The 18,172-nt window shown below is 33.8% G+C and overlaps 2 protein-coding genes across 3 annotated transcripts; both read right to left on the reverse strand.

Moving 5' to 3' along the window:
• Nucleotides 1–1,439: 1,439 nt before the first annotated feature.
• On the reverse strand, nt 1,440–2,411 carry LOC120192652 (auxin-responsive protein IAA29-like). The gene is made up of 4 exons (XM_039195396.1): nt 2,129–2,411; nt 1,767–2,020; nt 1,574–1,655; nt 1,440–1,491 (listed from the first exon to the last, which is right to left on the reverse strand). The coding sequence occupies exons 1-4, from the start codon at nt 2,368–2,370 to the stop codon at nt 1,440–1,442; spliced, it is 630 nt and encodes a 209-aa protein (XP_039051327.1). The 5' UTR covers nt 2,371–2,411.
• Nucleotides 2,412–5,392: 2,981 nt separating this feature from the next.
• On the reverse strand, nt 5,393–16,133 carry LOC120192717 (TBC1 domain family member 17-like). Of its 2 annotated transcripts, XM_039195446.1 has the most exons (15): nt 15,984–16,133; nt 15,639–15,812; nt 15,126–15,177; nt 14,900–15,007; nt 13,666–13,750; nt 11,531–11,585; nt 10,895–11,281; nt 9,599–9,658; nt 9,221–9,319; nt 9,020–9,130; nt 8,467–8,538; nt 8,233–8,349; nt 7,209–7,358; nt 6,193–6,293; nt 5,393–5,846 (listed from the first exon to the last, which is right to left on the reverse strand). In XM_039195446.1, the coding sequence occupies exons 1-15, from the start codon at nt 16,044–16,046 to the stop codon at nt 5,519–5,521; spliced, it is 1,962 nt and encodes a 653-aa protein (XP_039051377.1). In that variant the 5' UTR covers nt 16,047–16,133; the 3' UTR covers nt 5,393–5,518. The 2 variants fall into 2 exon arrangements, with proteins under 2 accessions (XP_039051377.1, XP_039051378.1); XM_039195447.1 differs by lacking the exon at nt 9,599–9,658.
• Nucleotides 16,134–18,172: the final 2,039 nt, after the last annotated feature.

Here is an 18,172-nt window from a genome sequence, read left to right on the forward strand (position 1 = left end):
ATCATTACTTTCATTTATACATATGATTATTTCTCATTTAATTTTGCTATTTGGATAAATAATTATAAAAGAAAGTAAAGAAAAGAAAAACGGAAGTCAGCTTAAGAAAGTAAATAATATTTTACGTAAGAGGTTTAAGGATTGAAAGTTATTGTATGAATTATCAATACTATTTTTCTTTCCCTATTAAAAATTGTGGGTTTCGGGAGAAAATAAGGAATGCTCAACTCCATTCCTTCCCCTTTCTTAAATGAAAAATATATAAAAAACTGATCTTTCACTAACTTTACTTTATTTCCTCTTATTTCAGTACAATTCATTTTTTAGTATTTTTTTTAAATACAATTCGAGAAGGAAATTCAAACGATTGAAGTTTGATAATCCAAAAACAAGGGTTCAACATGTTCGAACCGTGGTCCGGTTCATGGCTAAATAACTCACAATGACTGATATAATGGCTTTCAAGTCAGTGCCACCTGCAACGTCGAGGCCTAGTTGTGAAATCATGAATTCTTATATATCCCCCGGTGAGAAGAAAAAAAAAAACCTAAACACGTCAAGTAATCCAATAATAGAAAAGAATGTTGTTATTTATAGGATCAAGTAATCTAGTAATAAAAAAGAATGTTATTATTTTTAGGATGATGTTACCACGCTCAACGAGTATGGATGAGATCATTAAATTAATTTATAAAATGTTAAATTATAAAGTACTAAACGTATAATTATAAATTAGTTAAAAATCTAAATGTAATTTAATTAAAATATAATATTTATAAAACGTTAGTTTTTATAATCTTATTTTAATTATAATTAGATCACATACTAATTTGGAAAATTTATAAATCCTAATTTATTTTTATAGCTTTGAAGCTCCCGCTACCGCCGCCGATATCATCTTTCACCATCGACGAACGAAAAAGGCTTAATCGACGGTTAGAGATGATATCGGTGACGACAACGATGGTAACGGCATGACGGCGGCGGTGATTTCAAAGCTATGAAAATAAATTAGGGTTTATAAATTTTCCAAATTAATATTTTATCTAATTATACTTAAAATATTTTTGAAAATATAATGAAAAAACATACGATTACGTCGAACTAATTTCAGCGGTGTAAAAGAAAAAACATACCGTTCGTATGATGTATTTGAAGATGAAATTGAGCTGATTGCCGTTATAGCAATACCTTAATTAGGATCGTATTTGACTATTTGTCATTTCAGAAAATTAACATATTTATCGTTAAACTTATAATGAAGTGAGTTTGGATGTAATTTACCCGTTAAATTACTAACTAGTAACTATACATACAGTTCGTTCAGAACACGTAAAAGAAACAACAAAACATGGCGTCGAGGATTCTTCGAAGATCCAAACTTAAGGAAGCTGAAACATGGCCGATGATTTTTTATAGCTTGATGTGGAACCCAATTGCTATCCGCTGCTTCTAATTAATTTCAGGCATTTTATTGAGCCAACGAAGGTCCTGAAAAAATTCAGTTTTTTCCCATCACTTTCTATCTAACCAAACAGTCGAACATGTATGTAGCAGGGGAAAGAACAGGTACCTCCAGGGAACATCTTCAGCAAGCAACCAGTCGCCTTCTTTGTCTTGATAAGTCAGTTTAAAGTTCTTCCGATTCTCATCAACTGTTCTCGAACAAGAAGGGAAGTTACTAACGGTTAAAATTCATGATTTTTGGATCAAACTTAACGTTGGAGTTAGAATCATGTTCTTAGAAGGATTTGGAGTGCTCTTACATATATCGAACATTGTCATTAAGGTGGTTGTAAGAGTTTCAAAGGAATGATGGACGCCGATGTCGATTTTTCTACCAATTCCAACTCCTTCCATCTTTACCTTCACGTATGTGGAATTTGAAGCCCTGTTACCACCACAGTCATTCTCCGACGCCACGTGGTTGTTATCTGCTCCGCCGTTGGGAATTTGGCGTTGTAGCTTATTCCTCCAGGTTTTCACCGGTGGCCACCCCACTAAACCCTCTTCATCATTCCTGTAAACAAAACAAACCCCATAAATGACCCATTCCCAAGAAACTTACAACAAAAGTACATGTTCTTGCATGTGTTTCTGTTCTGAAAACCACGCAAAATGGAAGTACGTGAAAATGGCAGAAGAAAAGCTGTGTTCGAGATCTTCAGGTTCAGGGTCATCATCGTCGTCATTAGGTTGCTTAGTCCAAAGCAAAAGCGACAGCGTTTTGGGAATATCTCTATTCTCATCAAAGCGTAGTATTTCATGATCAAATCTACGTTTTCTTCTGCAATTGTTGTAACCCAAAGCCTCCCTAGGCTCGTAAGGAGTAGCTGAAAGAGCGAGCCCCAGTTGTAGATCCATGCACATCAAAAACACAAAAAAAGAAAAAGAAAAGAAGAAGAAGAAGAAGAAGAGAAATCTGGGTTTCTTGGAGTCAGCGTTGGGATATTAATATACAAGGTGAGATGCTGGAGACAGAAGGTGTACGTTTGGTGAAGTGGGTCTGCGATTTGCTTCACTTTTACCCTACCATTTGTTATATTGACAGTGGAGAAGGGCAGGCCACGTCTATGCTGTCAATCTTTTAGTTTGAGAATGGAACGAGAGAAGCGTCGAGGTGAAAGGAACCCACGGTAAAATCGGCCCAACGTTCTTCCCCAAAAGATAACTTTGTCATGTTTGGACAAAACACACTTCCCCTATGTGCTGCTTTGTTTCTGTGTTATGTTGGATCCTTAATTATAGTAAATATTAGTATTTGTTATTTATAAAAGATAAAATAGTTTTAGTGACCGAAAATGTCTTATAATATACGATTTTAACCGATTTTTTTTTATTTACCAAAATGACCAACAAATTCGTAACGCGAATTCAAATTTCGCAACCCAGGTTCCAAATTCGCAACGCGAAAGTCGAAATTCGCAACGCGATTTTAAGATTCACATGTGATAGTCGAAATTCGCAACGCGATACTCCAAAATCACAATGCATTTGTTTCTTAATAATTTTCTCTAAAAAATAGTATCCGCGCGGATGTGTCGAAGACACGTATTACCACGACCACGACGGGACGGGACGGACGGCGGCGACGGTGTACGATAGTTCCCCTTGTTCTCTTTCACTCAATAAGGAAGTGGGAAATCCAATCCTTAAATACCCATTCTCAATAGTGTTTCCAATACTATGTGGGATTGAGTATTACCAACACTTGTTTCCAATACTATGTGAGATAATTAAGTGATATTTGTAATCGAGTTGGGAAAACTTGGTTTGTTTTGCAATATTTAAGTGATATTTGTTTTTAACATAAGATCATATTCCATTATTACATGTCAGGATGTACACAACACATTGGGGTTAATCAAATGCCTTTTGTGTTGGCTACATGGTGTGATGGTGACATCGTCGGGGGAACACGACGAAGTGCTTACTCTTGCTTCACATCATCTCTTTTATCTTCTCTTAACCCAACTTTGCCAAGTACATTGCCTTCTCAAGCATTGATTAAATGTGTTCTAACTTAATTATCTTGGCCACCGAAAGGATGTTCACTTTGTTAAATGTGTTCCAACTTCCAAATGTTAAATGTTAAATGTTAAATGTTTCAACTTAACATTGGAAACAAGTATTGGTAATACTCAATCCCACATAATATTGGAAACACTATTGGGAATATGTATTTAAGGCTTGGATTTCTCACTTCCTTTTTGAGTGAAAGAGAACAAGGGGACTCTCGCGCACCGCCGCCGCCGTCCGTCTTGTCCTGTCGTGGTCGTGGTCATACGTGTCTTCGACACGTCCGCGCGGATACTATATTTTTAGAGAAAATTCTTAAGAAACAAATGCATTGCGATTTTGGAGTATCGTGTTGCGAATTTCGACTACCGCGTTGCGAATCTTAAAATCGCGTTACGAATTTTGACTTTCGCGTTGTGAATTTGGAACATGGGTTACGAAATTTGAATTCGCGTTGCGAATTTGTTGGTCATTTTGACAAATCAAAAAAAAATTGATTAAAATTGTATATTATAAGACATTTTCGGTCACTGATATTATTTTCTCTTTATAAAAACTTCAACTTTAAAAATGATATTATTAGATATGAATGATAAAATAGATTTGGTACATATATATATATATATATATATATATAATTTTAATTAATACCACTGAATATTAATTAAATAATATAAAAAAATATATTTGATACATCACTAATTATAATTTTATATCATAATTATTGATAATAAAATTAAAAAAAGGTCTTGGTAACTTGTATGATAATTATAAAGAGTGTTGAAGTTTGAAAACCGCCTTCAACACTGAGAACACGTTTAGACACACGTTATTCCATTGCCAGTAATAGAAAGGAAGGATAAGATTGAAAGGGAAGCATGCCGGGTTGGAGTGATGCCCAAAGACAAGAGGCAAAGCCGTACGAAGCAGTCCCGTCAAGGCATGGCAAACTGCAACGCGGCGGTAAGAAACAATTCCAACTGATAAAGGACTGGTTACCCATATCCACAGCAGGATCATCAACAGCTTAGTTGAGTGGATGAGTTGGGAGGCAAATGTGGACCAGAGTGAGTGCAGTTGCCTGGGCTTTCATACCATTATCTCTGTCTATGGAACATGTATTTTTTAACTTAATATAAAAATCATTTCGTCAATACACATAAGAAGAAGAAGACCTTATAAAGGAATATAAATGCCAGAATAAATTATTAAATAATAATAAACTTGTTTAATCCAATAATTACTTTAAACAAAACAATGTTGATAATGGTGGTTGTAGTTGAAGTCGCACATTGTGGAGTTAGTTTTGCCTAAGATTCGATATATAATATGCTGAATGGGAACTATTTGAGCTCTCTCCCAATATTTCTCACCGATTCCCATTACCCAACTGAGGCACACCTCATTCACACGTGGCTAAGAGGGTAAAATTGAAGTGTGTTCCGGTGATTTCGACTTTCAACATATTTCCTCTGTTCATTATTGTGTTTAAGATATTTTTGAATTTATATAATTTATTTCTCGACAGTTCAACTTGATAAATGGACAGGTTCTAAGCCTTGATCTTATCAAAGTAATAAATATTCGATTGATAGAATTAATTTATCACGACATATAATTTTAAAATATTAATAATTGACATAAATGAATTATTAACGCATCAAAAATTATATTAATACCTTACACAACAAAACATACAAACATAATGAAAAATGCCAAATTTGATAAAAGGAAAGAAAAAAAGCCACCAAATAATTTACACCAAGAAGAAGAAAACTAATTGGAGATCTTAGAAAATAACAAATTGCTTTATGTAAAACATGCTGTGTTACCGTATTATGTAAAAACATATTATACATTTATTAATCCAATCCACTAGAAATAATGTTTTGGGGGGGGGGGAACAAAGGAAAAGAGGAATGAAACGGTTTCACACTATGGGATAATACTGAACTGATTTCAACTATTATCTTTCTGCAGGAAAAGGGATGGTTGACAATTACAGTACATCATAATCTTGCTGGTTATAGAATGAACCATCATCAACCGGCAATGAGGGTGGAGTTCCAGGTGGGATGCAGGCAGCACCGTTTTCCCCAGCGCATATACATAAAGCCTCTGCATCCCTGAGGGTTGCATCAAGGTCAATCTGCCCACTCAACTCATTGATGAACTTCAAGAGGGTGTCAAAGTCCATTTGCTCCCCGATTATTTTGCTTCGATAGCGCTTCAAGACAGCTACACACAAATAGAGATGGAGGTGCTCCGAAAAATGACGTGTCCACAATACTTCCCACAATCGCATTGTTTCCTCGTATTCAAGTTCCCTGGATAAGAATGCGTTGACACGACAGGAACAACTAGTAAAAACAACGCAACACATAAATGCATGCATAAGCAAGCGAGACATGGAATTTAAAGGGAACTAGAATACATAATTGCATGTTGGGTTTTGAGTGTGGTGGAAAAGGTGTGGTACAACAAAGATAACATATGCTAAAAGAGTTATAACACAAACTATTCTACTTTACATGAAGCATTGCAAGATGTTGGATTCAAAACAAGAATGCATCAGCAATAAATCATGTACAGCGCATTATTAAAGGAAAATCTAGCCTAAATGAATGTTGGCATGGAAGAAAATGAACGAACTATTAAACCCAAGAGTCTGACCTTTTAAACTGTATCAGAATCCAGCGGAAACAGAAGAAATAATTCAAGAAATCACTCTGCTTGAAATAGTTGTGCAAAGGGCTGTCTAACAACTCCACCAGCTGCGAAAAGTAATACAATTCAAAATAAGAGACCAAAATATCCATTCATGAATTATTCATTTACTTGGTTTAGCTGTTTATAAATTACTTGCCGGATGTATAAAGTCAAGATAACCGAACCTTCTTTATGCTGTTTATGGACAAGGGAAGCGTGATTCAGCTGTTAATAAACTAAATGTTGTTTCCTTCCCAAAAACACAATTCTAAATCCAAAGATCTCAAAGAAGAAACATAAGTTTGATGAGATTATGAAAAGATGCTTCATAATTTGACTATTATTCAAGGGACCACCAGTGGTCAGTTATACTAGTTTCTATATTGTAGTTGTTAACTCAAGAAAAGGAAGGGGAAAATGATGAGTTGGTCTCATCAGACATGCAATCCATCACTATAGTATGAACATAGGTTTTAACTTTTAAGGCCAGCTATTCATGTAGAAGTGTCCCAAAAAGCCACACCACAAACTTCGATTGAGTTCTAAGTTTACAAACTGAGACTGGATCCGTATCATATCAGTACTACTAGTGCATTTTGGCTTTACAACAATGCAAAAGCAAAGGCTGATATCTCAGGAAGCCACACAAGATGGACAACGTAATAATAATAATAAAAAATCATCAAAACAACAATCACAAGAATTCTCTGACCAATAGAAAGTTAAATGCTCTAAGGATAAAGAAATTTAAGGACAATGAAATTTAAGGACAATTTTGAACTAAAGCACTATTGCCCTTTTAAGAGAGAAAGAGAGATTAACCCCCGCGGATGGAAGTTGTATAAACATGAGATTACAATTAAGTTGTCACATTCCAGATTTTTTTTTGGGGGGGGGCAGTCTAGGCCATTTTGACTAATACCATACCTGATTCCAGCATCTAGTGAGAGACAGAGAGAGGGAGAGAAAGGAAGTAAGACCTTAGATAATGCAAAAAGCTGAGAATGCATGCCATTCTGATCACGATTAAAATTGGGTCCAAGGCGTTCCATCAGTGCCACAAAACACCAAAATGATTCCGACTCATCCTCCATGACAAATAAAATTGGGGATAGCAGGTCGCTCATTCCCTGTAAGAATGAACTAAAAGGATGAAGCACACGACCATATAAAAGAAAAGTGTCGCAGCGTACATGAACTTTAGAGAAATTCATTCATGCATTAGAAAAAAAAAACAAGTTATAGGCCTAAACATTCATATGCCTGAACAAATATCTACAATAAAATGTACAAACTGGAAAAGGAAAATTGCACTTTTAGTTGCATCTCCATGTGTGTATGTGCCTCTATACTGTGAACTATTTAAACAAAAAAAACCCAGATGCATTCAAGACAAACAAACAACCATCTCTTTGCTTGAGTAAAATTTAAAATAGAAGGAAACTTAAAATACGTCCTCATCAAAGGACAAAGGCGTCAAACAATATCTTGCAATTAGATTAAGACATGCACATAAGAAAAACAAAACCATAACGTACATGCTCAATTATGCTCAACTTTAAATATAGTTTTTGATGATAATGACCACTCAAATGCACTTAAAATATACTAAACTAAAAGCTGTATAAATTCATTCATTGATTAAATGCAATCAAAGTATGTGTGCATGCTTGGTTGCGCATGCAGATCACCCTTAGATAGTATGAATTGATGAAGTGATATTTGAATTAGTACTGCCACCAAGACAGTCATTCATTCAGCAAATAGAAACATTTCGATTAGACTAATTCCATCGCTACATATATGTATATCCTTATATTTCTGGCCAGGAACATGAAATCCAACTTAAAAAAACAAATTTGGTGCATTTTAGGAAAACAAGATTTTTTCATTGAACCAAATAAAACAAGCAACGTTAAAATTGTAGTACAGCATGAAATTAATTTTTTCCACACTAGGCAACCAACGGATGAACACAAAAAAACATATCAGTAAGTAAATTACCTGACAATAGCCAAGATCAAAGTTGTAAAAGGAATAGGTCAAGAGAATATCACGTAAAAGATTCACATTTGGATTCTCATCCCCGTTATAGAAAGAGACCGACCTGTCTGTCCTTACCTTAAATACAACAAAAATAATGGTTGCATTGAACTCAGAATTGTGCTTTTCCACTTTTCAAAGAATAAAATAATATATGAAACTCTAAACTCAAACATGTGATGGTTTCATAGATACCACATCTTTCTCTATAAGGCCTTTCCTCTCTCTGAATTTTGTACATCTTTTGGCCTGTTCACGAGAGATACTCTGCCCAAATGTTCACAAAAAAAGTACCAAGAATCAGTGGCTCAAAAAAAAAAGTACCAAGAATCATAGAAAAACTAAGTTTTTCCAGCATTAGAAAAATACTCTTTAGCAGAGAACATTTTTTAACCAAACACCTAATTACTGAATCCCAGCTAACTCATGAAATAAACTACAAACTATTCTCACCATAAATCATAAATTCTGATTAATATTGTGCTTATGTCACCAATGAATTGGTTCTTCAATAGGGCATCGCGGGCTAAAGCAATTATCCCCTTTAAATATTATATTACATTTGGACTCGAAAACCTACAAATGATATTACTGATTTACGAACATCTAATAGCCCCCATTTTAAAGAAGACACAAATTATGAGCAATATATAACAAGAATGACAGGGGGGATTGCATTTAAAACTTGGAACCGATGTAGGGAAAGAATGAGGGCGGCATAACAAAGTACACAGAGAATACTGCAAACCTGCCACTGGTTTTTTATAGTCTCATATTCTGTCTTTTTGATGGACTTTTGATACTCCCTCTCAGCATACGTTGATTCATACGTATGGTATCCCAACAATAATGCCCAGACCTAAAATCACAAATAAGAACAATAAGAATAAGATCAGTTTTAATCAAAAGAATCAGTCCACTCAATTCTTTGCCTAGCTCAAATACAAACCTTTTTTCGAAATTTGTGTTCAAGTCCTCCATAAAATATTCTTTTTCTTAAAGCTTTTGGATCCACCACTCGCCCTTCTGAATCCAGGAATGAGGTCCACTGAAATAAATAAATTTCAAAAGACAATACTACCAATCACAAAAACAAATTAGTAGTCCTTGGAAGGTTGAAGAAGTATCTATCAACTTCAAAGGTCAAGGAAGGATATAACATAGCAATTAAGATATTTTATTATTAATCTATTTCATTGCATATAGTAAGATATTGGTGATGGAGCCACAACCCACAGAAGCTAGAATGTAATCAGAAAGAGGGGGTGAAATATGTAAGCTAATTGGAAACAAATCAAAATAACATAGTTTGCATCTGGCTCCATACCTCTTCCAGTCCCAGTGGTGGTTGTCGGGGTTTTCCCCACACCAGTGAGAGTTTGTCAAACTGCCAGAAAATGAAGCAAACATATATTATTAGCTTAAGATGCAAAATCTGTTTTATGAAAAATGAAACAATACACAAAAGTTACGGAATTTAATATTCAACAACCACACCAAGTATTAGGCTGTCCTACCATGAGTGCGTGTATAGCACAAGGCTAAATATAACCACTCAAAAGAGGGTTGCAAACAAATAGACGCTTCCAAAATGAACTTTATTTTCAGTTTTTAGTAGTCTAATTTGATAAAGTACAGCCACTTATTTATTCATAGTTGAAATAAATTAATGTTCCAAAATTTCTTTGCAGCCCTTACACTTCTAGTATTTTTTTTTTTGTAAATCCACCCACTAAAAATTTACTCATGGAAGCGTCCACATTGCAACATAGTCATCCTTTTGTTATACTTCACAAACCAATCTTCCCCATCGTTCAGGATCCTCTGTTGATTTCCAGCTTCATGCATCATACATCATACACTTGAGCTATGCATTATCTTTCAGCAATCATATGCCAAAGATATAGGAACTTGATGCAGGTTGTATAAGTTGTTTTGTTCACAACTATCTATATATAACTTATGACTGAAGTTGGAAAGGGTAGACTTGTTGAAAGAAAACAAACAACCTAGAAACTTAAAACAAACTACGGCTCCTTCCTTTCCATACTTCCTTAAATTGATTACGCTTAAAAGTTCCCACATTAATAGAAACTTTGTCAACGTGATTGAGTTTCCTATATGGGACTTTCTGTTCAACAGTGATAAAGGTTGGGTTGCCCAGGTAGTAGAGAAGTTGAAAACTTTCCAGCAAAAATAATACAGGCAACATGAATTAAATAAAGATCATATAAAAGAACTCTGGACTACACTGAAATTAACAATACTTGATTCTCAAGTGCTGTGGAAATATATAGAAATTTTCAAACCATAAAGTTGACTTTCACTTTCCAAGAACATGAGATTCAACCCATTCTTTTTTTTCATCATCAAAGGATGGATGGCTAGATTCCGTTCTGAAGGTTTTCTGACGTATAATGGGTCCCAATGGATGCATGAAAAACAAGAACTTCTACAGAAATATATATTTACATATCAATTTTCATTTTTATACCTTCAAATAAGTAGTACTTCGAATTAAAATCCAGATGCAAAATCACAAACCAATTTAGATGTCTAACAGACAGAAAAAATAGTGAAAAAAGTTATGTGAAAATAATTGACAAAGGGAACAAACAGCTACCTCAAGAGGATCTGGTTCTACGGGGCTTTGAATAGGAACATCCTCATCATAGTCAGATGGTTTGTGACTGTAATCAAGGGTAGACTGGTTAGAGTTTCTCCTCTCTAGAGGACCAAAACCGTTGTTATTAGTCTCGTGAAATAGCTGTGATGTCGTTTCTCGGGCAAACTTTGTTACAAGAGAAAATTTCTCCAAAACTTGAATTGAAATGTCTCGAGCAGGATCATGACCCTTTTGCCTCTGCCTTCTGTTATATTGAGGAATACTAGCACTTATATCAGTTCTCTCCTCATTTTGTTGTGAAGCAGACTCCCCAACTGGAACAGGTGTTGATGGCACACCAACCGCTGAAACTGCCCTTGGTAGCTCCAATGAAGACAATGTTCGCTGCCACAAGCAATTAGAATATTCATAACAAAGGATCAGCAAAGCTTAACAGGATAATTGGCTAAAAAATCTAGTTTACAATTAAAAACAAAACAATTTACTTTATCCTCTATCAAAGTATGATTTGCTGCGATTCAAGTGTTCCTTATTTCCCATGATGGACATAAATTATGGGGAACATTGCTGCTGCAGCGTTACAGAACCATATAGAAACCATAGAAACTAAATTTTCAATAGCATCACACAAACCTGCAGAGGATTTTGGAAGTCATTAACAAGAAATACATTAGAGTCTTCAGCTGACCTGAAAATAAGATGCAAAATGAGGACATCAGGAAATTGTGAGCTAAATACATACATGATACAACACAAAATATATAGAATATACAGACATAATTGTCATATAATATTAATTTCTGGTAAGAAGATTTGGAAGTGGAAGAACCAAACAAGTCTCGGAACATATGTAATTGTATGCAAGAAGTACCATAAAATAGTAACAATAAATTCTGGCACATTTGACAAAAGAAAAAAAAACCTCCTTGTACCAAATAATACACTAGGCATTCTTTTCCAGAATCAAGGAAAAATCACACATTGGGAATTCCAACAATCTACCAAATCTCCTGAGATTTCAGTATAAACATCATAGAAAATAAAACTCATAAGACTAACCAATAAAAAATATCTAAATGAATAAAGTAATAAAATTCCACAATCTAAGAAAACACTTGTACCATTGATTACGCAAGAAGAAAAAAAGCAATTGTTTTTCTTACAAATTCTATTCATTTACATGTATTTCTCTGGTCCTATTTGTTTTATGAACATGTGATATACAAGACCTGGTTAATTTCAAGATTTATTCTTTTTTTTTTATAAAATTGAAGGTCTCTTTAAAAACCTCCTTCTTGATTAATGGAGCTTGTAAAGAAGCTTCTTAATCATCGGAAGGAGGAAAAGAGTGCCTTATAATTTCATTGAAGAAAATAAGAATTACAACCTTGGAAAGGAAAATCCAAGTAGAACCCTTACAACAATTCTTGAGCCTTAAAACCGAACTATAGAAGTCAACAACATAATAATCAACCTATACCAGCCTTTGCTAGAGCATCGACATCCATATTAGTTGTCCTTGCAATCCATCTAACAACCCCCCCGACAGTTTTAAGACACTCAACAATATCTCTAACAATGAAACCATAAACAGCTGGACATGAGACAACCTTATTGATCCAGTCTACTGCAACTCTGCTATCACTCTCTATGATCAACCTATCTTTAACCCTCCCTAGGACAGAGGTAAAGAAAGAGATACCCCTTTGGATAGCTTTAAGTTCCTTCAATGTTGGAGGTCCAGAACCATCCGGTTCCTGAAAAGAACCAAGGATTGCACCAGAATGATCCCTCATAAGACCACCCAGACCTGATTTTTCCCAATCACAACTAATTGCTGCATCCACATTCAACTTGATGAAACCCGTAGGGGGAGGTAACCAAGGGGTTATGGAAGACTTCAAGAAATTGTAGGACGAGTAAGAATCCCCTATAGAAGGATCAGAAATTAAGGAGTCCTTAGGAATAGAAACATCCTTATTCTTTGCTAAATACCAAGAGGCTAGCCTAACTCTTGTTAAGAAGAATAATTCAGTCTGATCGAGCTTCCCCCCTTCAAAAACTATGTAATTCCTGAATTTCCAGATTGTCCAAATAACAGCCCCAGGAATGAAAGTCCAAATTACCGAATTAGATTTCAACTCATCCCAAGCAAGAAGAAATTTTTTTGCTTCTGCAGAAAACACAGAACTAAATCTCCAAAAATTTAGAAATTTATTCCACAAAGACCACGCAACCGAACAGGAGAAGAATAGATGCGAAGAAGATTCTTCAACCATTTTACAAAGAGGGCATAAGCCATCCTCAATACCTTGAACTCCTCTTTTAACCAATTCGGATTTAACTGCAATTTTTTGAAGCACAATTTGCCAAACTAATGTTTCAACTCTAGGGGGAACCAATCCTCTCCAAACAATCTTGTTCCAGAAATGAGACTCTTCTGAAATTGAAGCACAACTCTTAACACAAGAACCGACTGTATAAACCCCATCCCCACTGCCTTTCCAGATCAATCCATCGCTAGAATCAATAGATAGAGAGAAAGAAGAAATGATGCTCACCAAATTGCACCATTGTTCAAGCTCCCAATCGTTTAAATTTCTTCGAACTTTAACATCCCAAATCCAGCCCGAAGAAAGAAATTCCCCAAACTCACAAAGTTTACCGAATTTATTCTTGGTCAACATACTATAGCAAGTGTTGTCAAACTCCTGAAGATGAATTTAAAATGTAATCACACAACTGGATCTTAAAACGAGAAAACCAACCTCATAAGTAAAACGTGTTGCTTGACTGTAGCAAGGAACTCTCGAACTCCTCCATTATAGAAGTAAAGGGGAGGAAATGCAAGTCCTGAAAAACAAAGTTCTTCATTAATGTAAATACAAGCACAGTCACAAAGTAGAAAGAAAATTTTCAAATTAAAACAAAATTGAAATAAATTCATTAGATTAAATAATTTCCATCATCTTTTACCAATCATCAAAACCTTCCAGCTAGTCAATAAGTGGGTTTACAGGACATACCATAAACTTGTAAATGAAAAAACAAGAAGCTGGAAGTACAACAGTCAAGCTGATAAGTTTCTATGCCTAGCAGTCTTTTCAACTGCCATGTGAAAGTAGATGCAACGAGCATGCTTAAGAAAAGCTTTACTAGGCAAATTTTGAAAAACCTAGAGAAAGAAATGGCCATCAACACCTAGTAAAGGGTAAGTAGCAATTTCCACATGCGAATCATCGTACAGAAATTTAGATGATACGAGTTTTTTCAAAGCTGCAGCCTCTTAAGATGTTAACATCTACTATATAATGCTTAAAAACTGGTTTCCCATGATTAATAGTTCCAGATTATAGCAATTATTATCCCCTTTAGGTTGATTAAATTGAATTTGAAGTTGTCTATTGATTCAACTTTTAAGCTTTCCATTTTTCATCTCAAGCACCCTAGTTTAGGAGGGATATCAAACAAGAATGAGAAGGACAGCAAAAATTGATTAAAGCCAAATCTCCATAGTATTGGATAATTATCATTTTAAAACTCAATAAAGAAAGGACAAGCAAAAAGATTATTCATTCTATGGTCAGTGGTTCTAGAAACAAGTGTAGTGAGTGGAATATAATATACGACATACCACATTCCTTTAAGAGTGTTCTAAGCATATATTGATACACAACTGAAATCAAACCACTTTTATTACTGTTAGAGGGAATTCTTTATGTTTGCACAACATAGGTTAGAAATTGAACAACAAATAGCAATAAGAAATAGCTCATGTCCATGGTGCCACATTTTTGTTTAGTAATTCTCGGAGATTTTGGTAAAACATATCTCCACAAAATTTTGGCCTAAAATATATGAACCAGTTCAAACTTCTAATACATTTTTCATTTTTCTCCCCCAACAGGAGGATGAAAATTCAATTGAAGATTTTATCAACAAAAAAAATCACTTGAAGATCAACCAAACATTGTATAGGCAGTAGAGTTTGTGGTTCCTTACCAAATGACAGAACAACAATAATGTACTGCCACCCAAGAGCTGGAGTGTGCCTCTTAATGGATTTCACATCAGCAAATGGCACCGCCCTAATGGTATAAAGATTCCTATCTGCATAATAAAACCATGCATACAGCAAAAAGGTTTTAGAAAATCATGCAATCTAGACACCTTGGGAATTGGTAAGTGCATAAAATACATTCAAATCATTGAGTCCAAAGATGAAAACCTTTCTCAGATAGTCTAGCATTCGTACTTTGTCCTTTGTATGGAATCCATGTCTGAAATCAAATACAATAAACAAAAATTTATCATATGCATGGATAAAACAAATAAAAATTATATTTGCCCCAATACTTTTGCACATCCTATTTGCCTCCCTTTGCGTGTATTCAGTCCATGAACTGATAGGACACACTATGAACTTCTCCAATAACTATTTGCCACATAAGATGGTACAAATAATTGGCTCAAATCAGGTAACAAAGAATTGTATGAAATGGGTACGCCATTTTAGCATATATCTTTCCACGTAATATACAGTGGTAATTAGTCGGTTTTTTAATCATGATTTGAATATATGAGAAACATGTCAACATAGGCGTAAAGTTACAAATAATCCTCTCAAACCAGGTAAGGCAAATAGCATGATCAAAACCACCTATCACATGTTATGTTATTAAAATGCTAATTTTTTTTAGCGAAATTATCCATATAAGTAAACAAAGAGCAAACTAATTACCATGAAGATAGAAGAGCCTTGCTTAATTAACTTCAATCTTCCACTAATCCGTTCAGAGGCAAACAGAGTAGGATGAATTGTAACATTGTCCTTCAAATAAACAATTTGGGCTCCCTCCGGTTCACTTGACGAGCTTCTTTTCCCACTGTCGCACCGCATCATGCTCGCTGATCCCTAAACAACAAAAAGCGGAATTAAACTCAATAAATCTGATATATACAATTGATCATTAGAACGACTCCCGAAAATGAAAAATGATTAAAACCAATTCAATCAAATATAAGTTAAAACAAAAGGGAAAAAGAATAACGGCGAAAGCACTGTTTTGCTTGCTGTTATGCTTACTTGTTGTTGAGACGCCACGTAATCGGCATCGTCTGATAAATCGTGAAGCTCTGCTTCTTGCATCTTCTAGGGGTTTCCGATATAATTGTTAATTTCTTGAGAGAGAGAGAGAGAGAGAACGGAGTTTCTGTTTTACAAGTTATTTTTTTTTTTTTACCTTCGAGGCGAAGAAAAGAATTGGGATAGCAGAGGAGAGTGTGAGTCACAAGGAGTCGTGGTGGGACCCGTGTTCTCGACTCAACCCGTGTGAAATCAGTTAATCAGTTTCCAAACGACATGCTTTTTTTAATAATATATTTTATTTTATGTAATCATTATTAAAAATAATTTAAACAAATACTATAATAACAAATAATAAAATAATAATTTAAATCGAAATTAAAATAGTATACAATATTAAAAATATATATTTGTATAATGTTCAAATTTTATTACAATAGAACTCATCAAATGATTTTAATGGTTAAAAGGAATATTGTTCTCTTTAAAAATTATATGTTCGAACTGTTGAGTATGTAGGATGTGTGCATTATCAATTAGTTAAGACGATTCTAAACAAATATTACCTCATAATTATTTCAAACTATTCAAAAAAAATTACATATAATTGTTAAGAAAAAAGTTAATTCAATTTTAGTTTGATTGATATTTTTATTGTTATGTTTCATAATAATTTAATTTGAATGTTTTTAAACATATAATGTCTTATGATCAAGGAATTTAGAAAGCTATGTGAAAATTATTGATTTCTTAAATTGAAATTCTTTTACTTCGATAATTTAATTTGAGATTAAATTGAAAATCGATAAATAAAATTAAAAGTTTATGAACTTCAAATTCAAATTTAGTTTCCTAAACACTAAGTGAAACCCTTGTATTAAGATTTTTTTTTTAGTAAAAGAGCTATCTATTTATTCAAGATCTAAATATATAGCATTTTGTTTGTATATTTTAAGAACATAAATTGTTAAAAATCTTAAATAAGTGTTTGATCTCTAAATAAAGTATATCATGATGTATGCGACTTATGTTATAAGATCTCGTTGCACGTTGAGTATTGATATTTAAGAATGAGTTCAAGGATTTCTTACAACTTAAGAAGATTAAATTTATAAATAAAGTATCAATATCTTATTGCATGATATCAATATCATGCATATTAGGTATTTTTCTTACTCAAAATTTATTTTGGCGTTCATGCCCATAGGAAGTATTAATACTATCGAGACAATATTAACACTTATATACGAGTATCAATATCGTGAATTTATGACTATTTAAAAAAATAAAATTAATATCAATACTTCAAAGATGATGTTCATATCTATAACTCTAAATTCTTCCGAGTTTAAAACGAATTTTTTTAGATTCGACTTTCAAGCCGATCGCCTTATCCTTGAATGAGTCTGCTTGACCTTCTATTTAGAATAAATTATTATATATACTAAAACAATATACTCCGATTTAAGTGTTTTTTAATTAAAAAAAATATTCTCTAACCTTTAATGGTTTTAATTTTATTTTAACCTCATAACTTCGCTTTATCTTATACTTTTTAATAAAAATTACAATATCTTGAAATTACCTGTAACCGCATTATTTAGGCAAATATTTTTTTAATGTTGCATCTAATAGATATTTTGTTTATTCGATCTTCCGTTTGAGTACTTTTACAATTTTTACAAACTTCATATTTTTATTATCGATAATCGTATTATTTTAATGATTAAGTGAAATTAAATCTTGCCTACCCTTTCAAACATATAGACATACAATTTACGCTTTGTTATGGTAAATGTTATAATTTAGGCAGGACTAATTTGACAATATCAAGTTAATTTTTTCGTTACATGTTCGTCCCCATATCTTTTTAAATTGTGATTATTATTAGTAGGTAAATACACCAATGGTCACTAAACTTTGAGAACATTTTTGTTTTCCCCACTGAACTTTTAAAAATTACAAATCGGTCACTAACTTATCTATTTGTAATAAATCGGTCCTTCGTCATTAACGTTACTAAGATGATGGGATGCTGATGTGACACGTTTAACCGATGGCCTGACTTTGTTTTGTCGTACGTTTGACTCCCAAAACTTTTTTACCGATATTTAAGGAAAAAGTTTGAAGAAAATAAGTCTCTTATTCTCCATTCTTCTTCTCTTACCTTTCCACTTAAAACCATGGCA

The sequence above is a fragment of the Hibiscus syriacus genome, unplaced genomic scaffold, assembly GCF_006381635.1.
Source record: "Hibiscus syriacus cultivar Baekdansim isolate YM2019G1 unplaced genomic scaffold, ASM638163v2 tig00116976_pilon, whole genome shotgun sequence".
NCBI lineage: Eukaryota > Viridiplantae > Streptophyta > Magnoliopsida > Malvales > Malvaceae > Hibiscus > Hibiscus syriacus.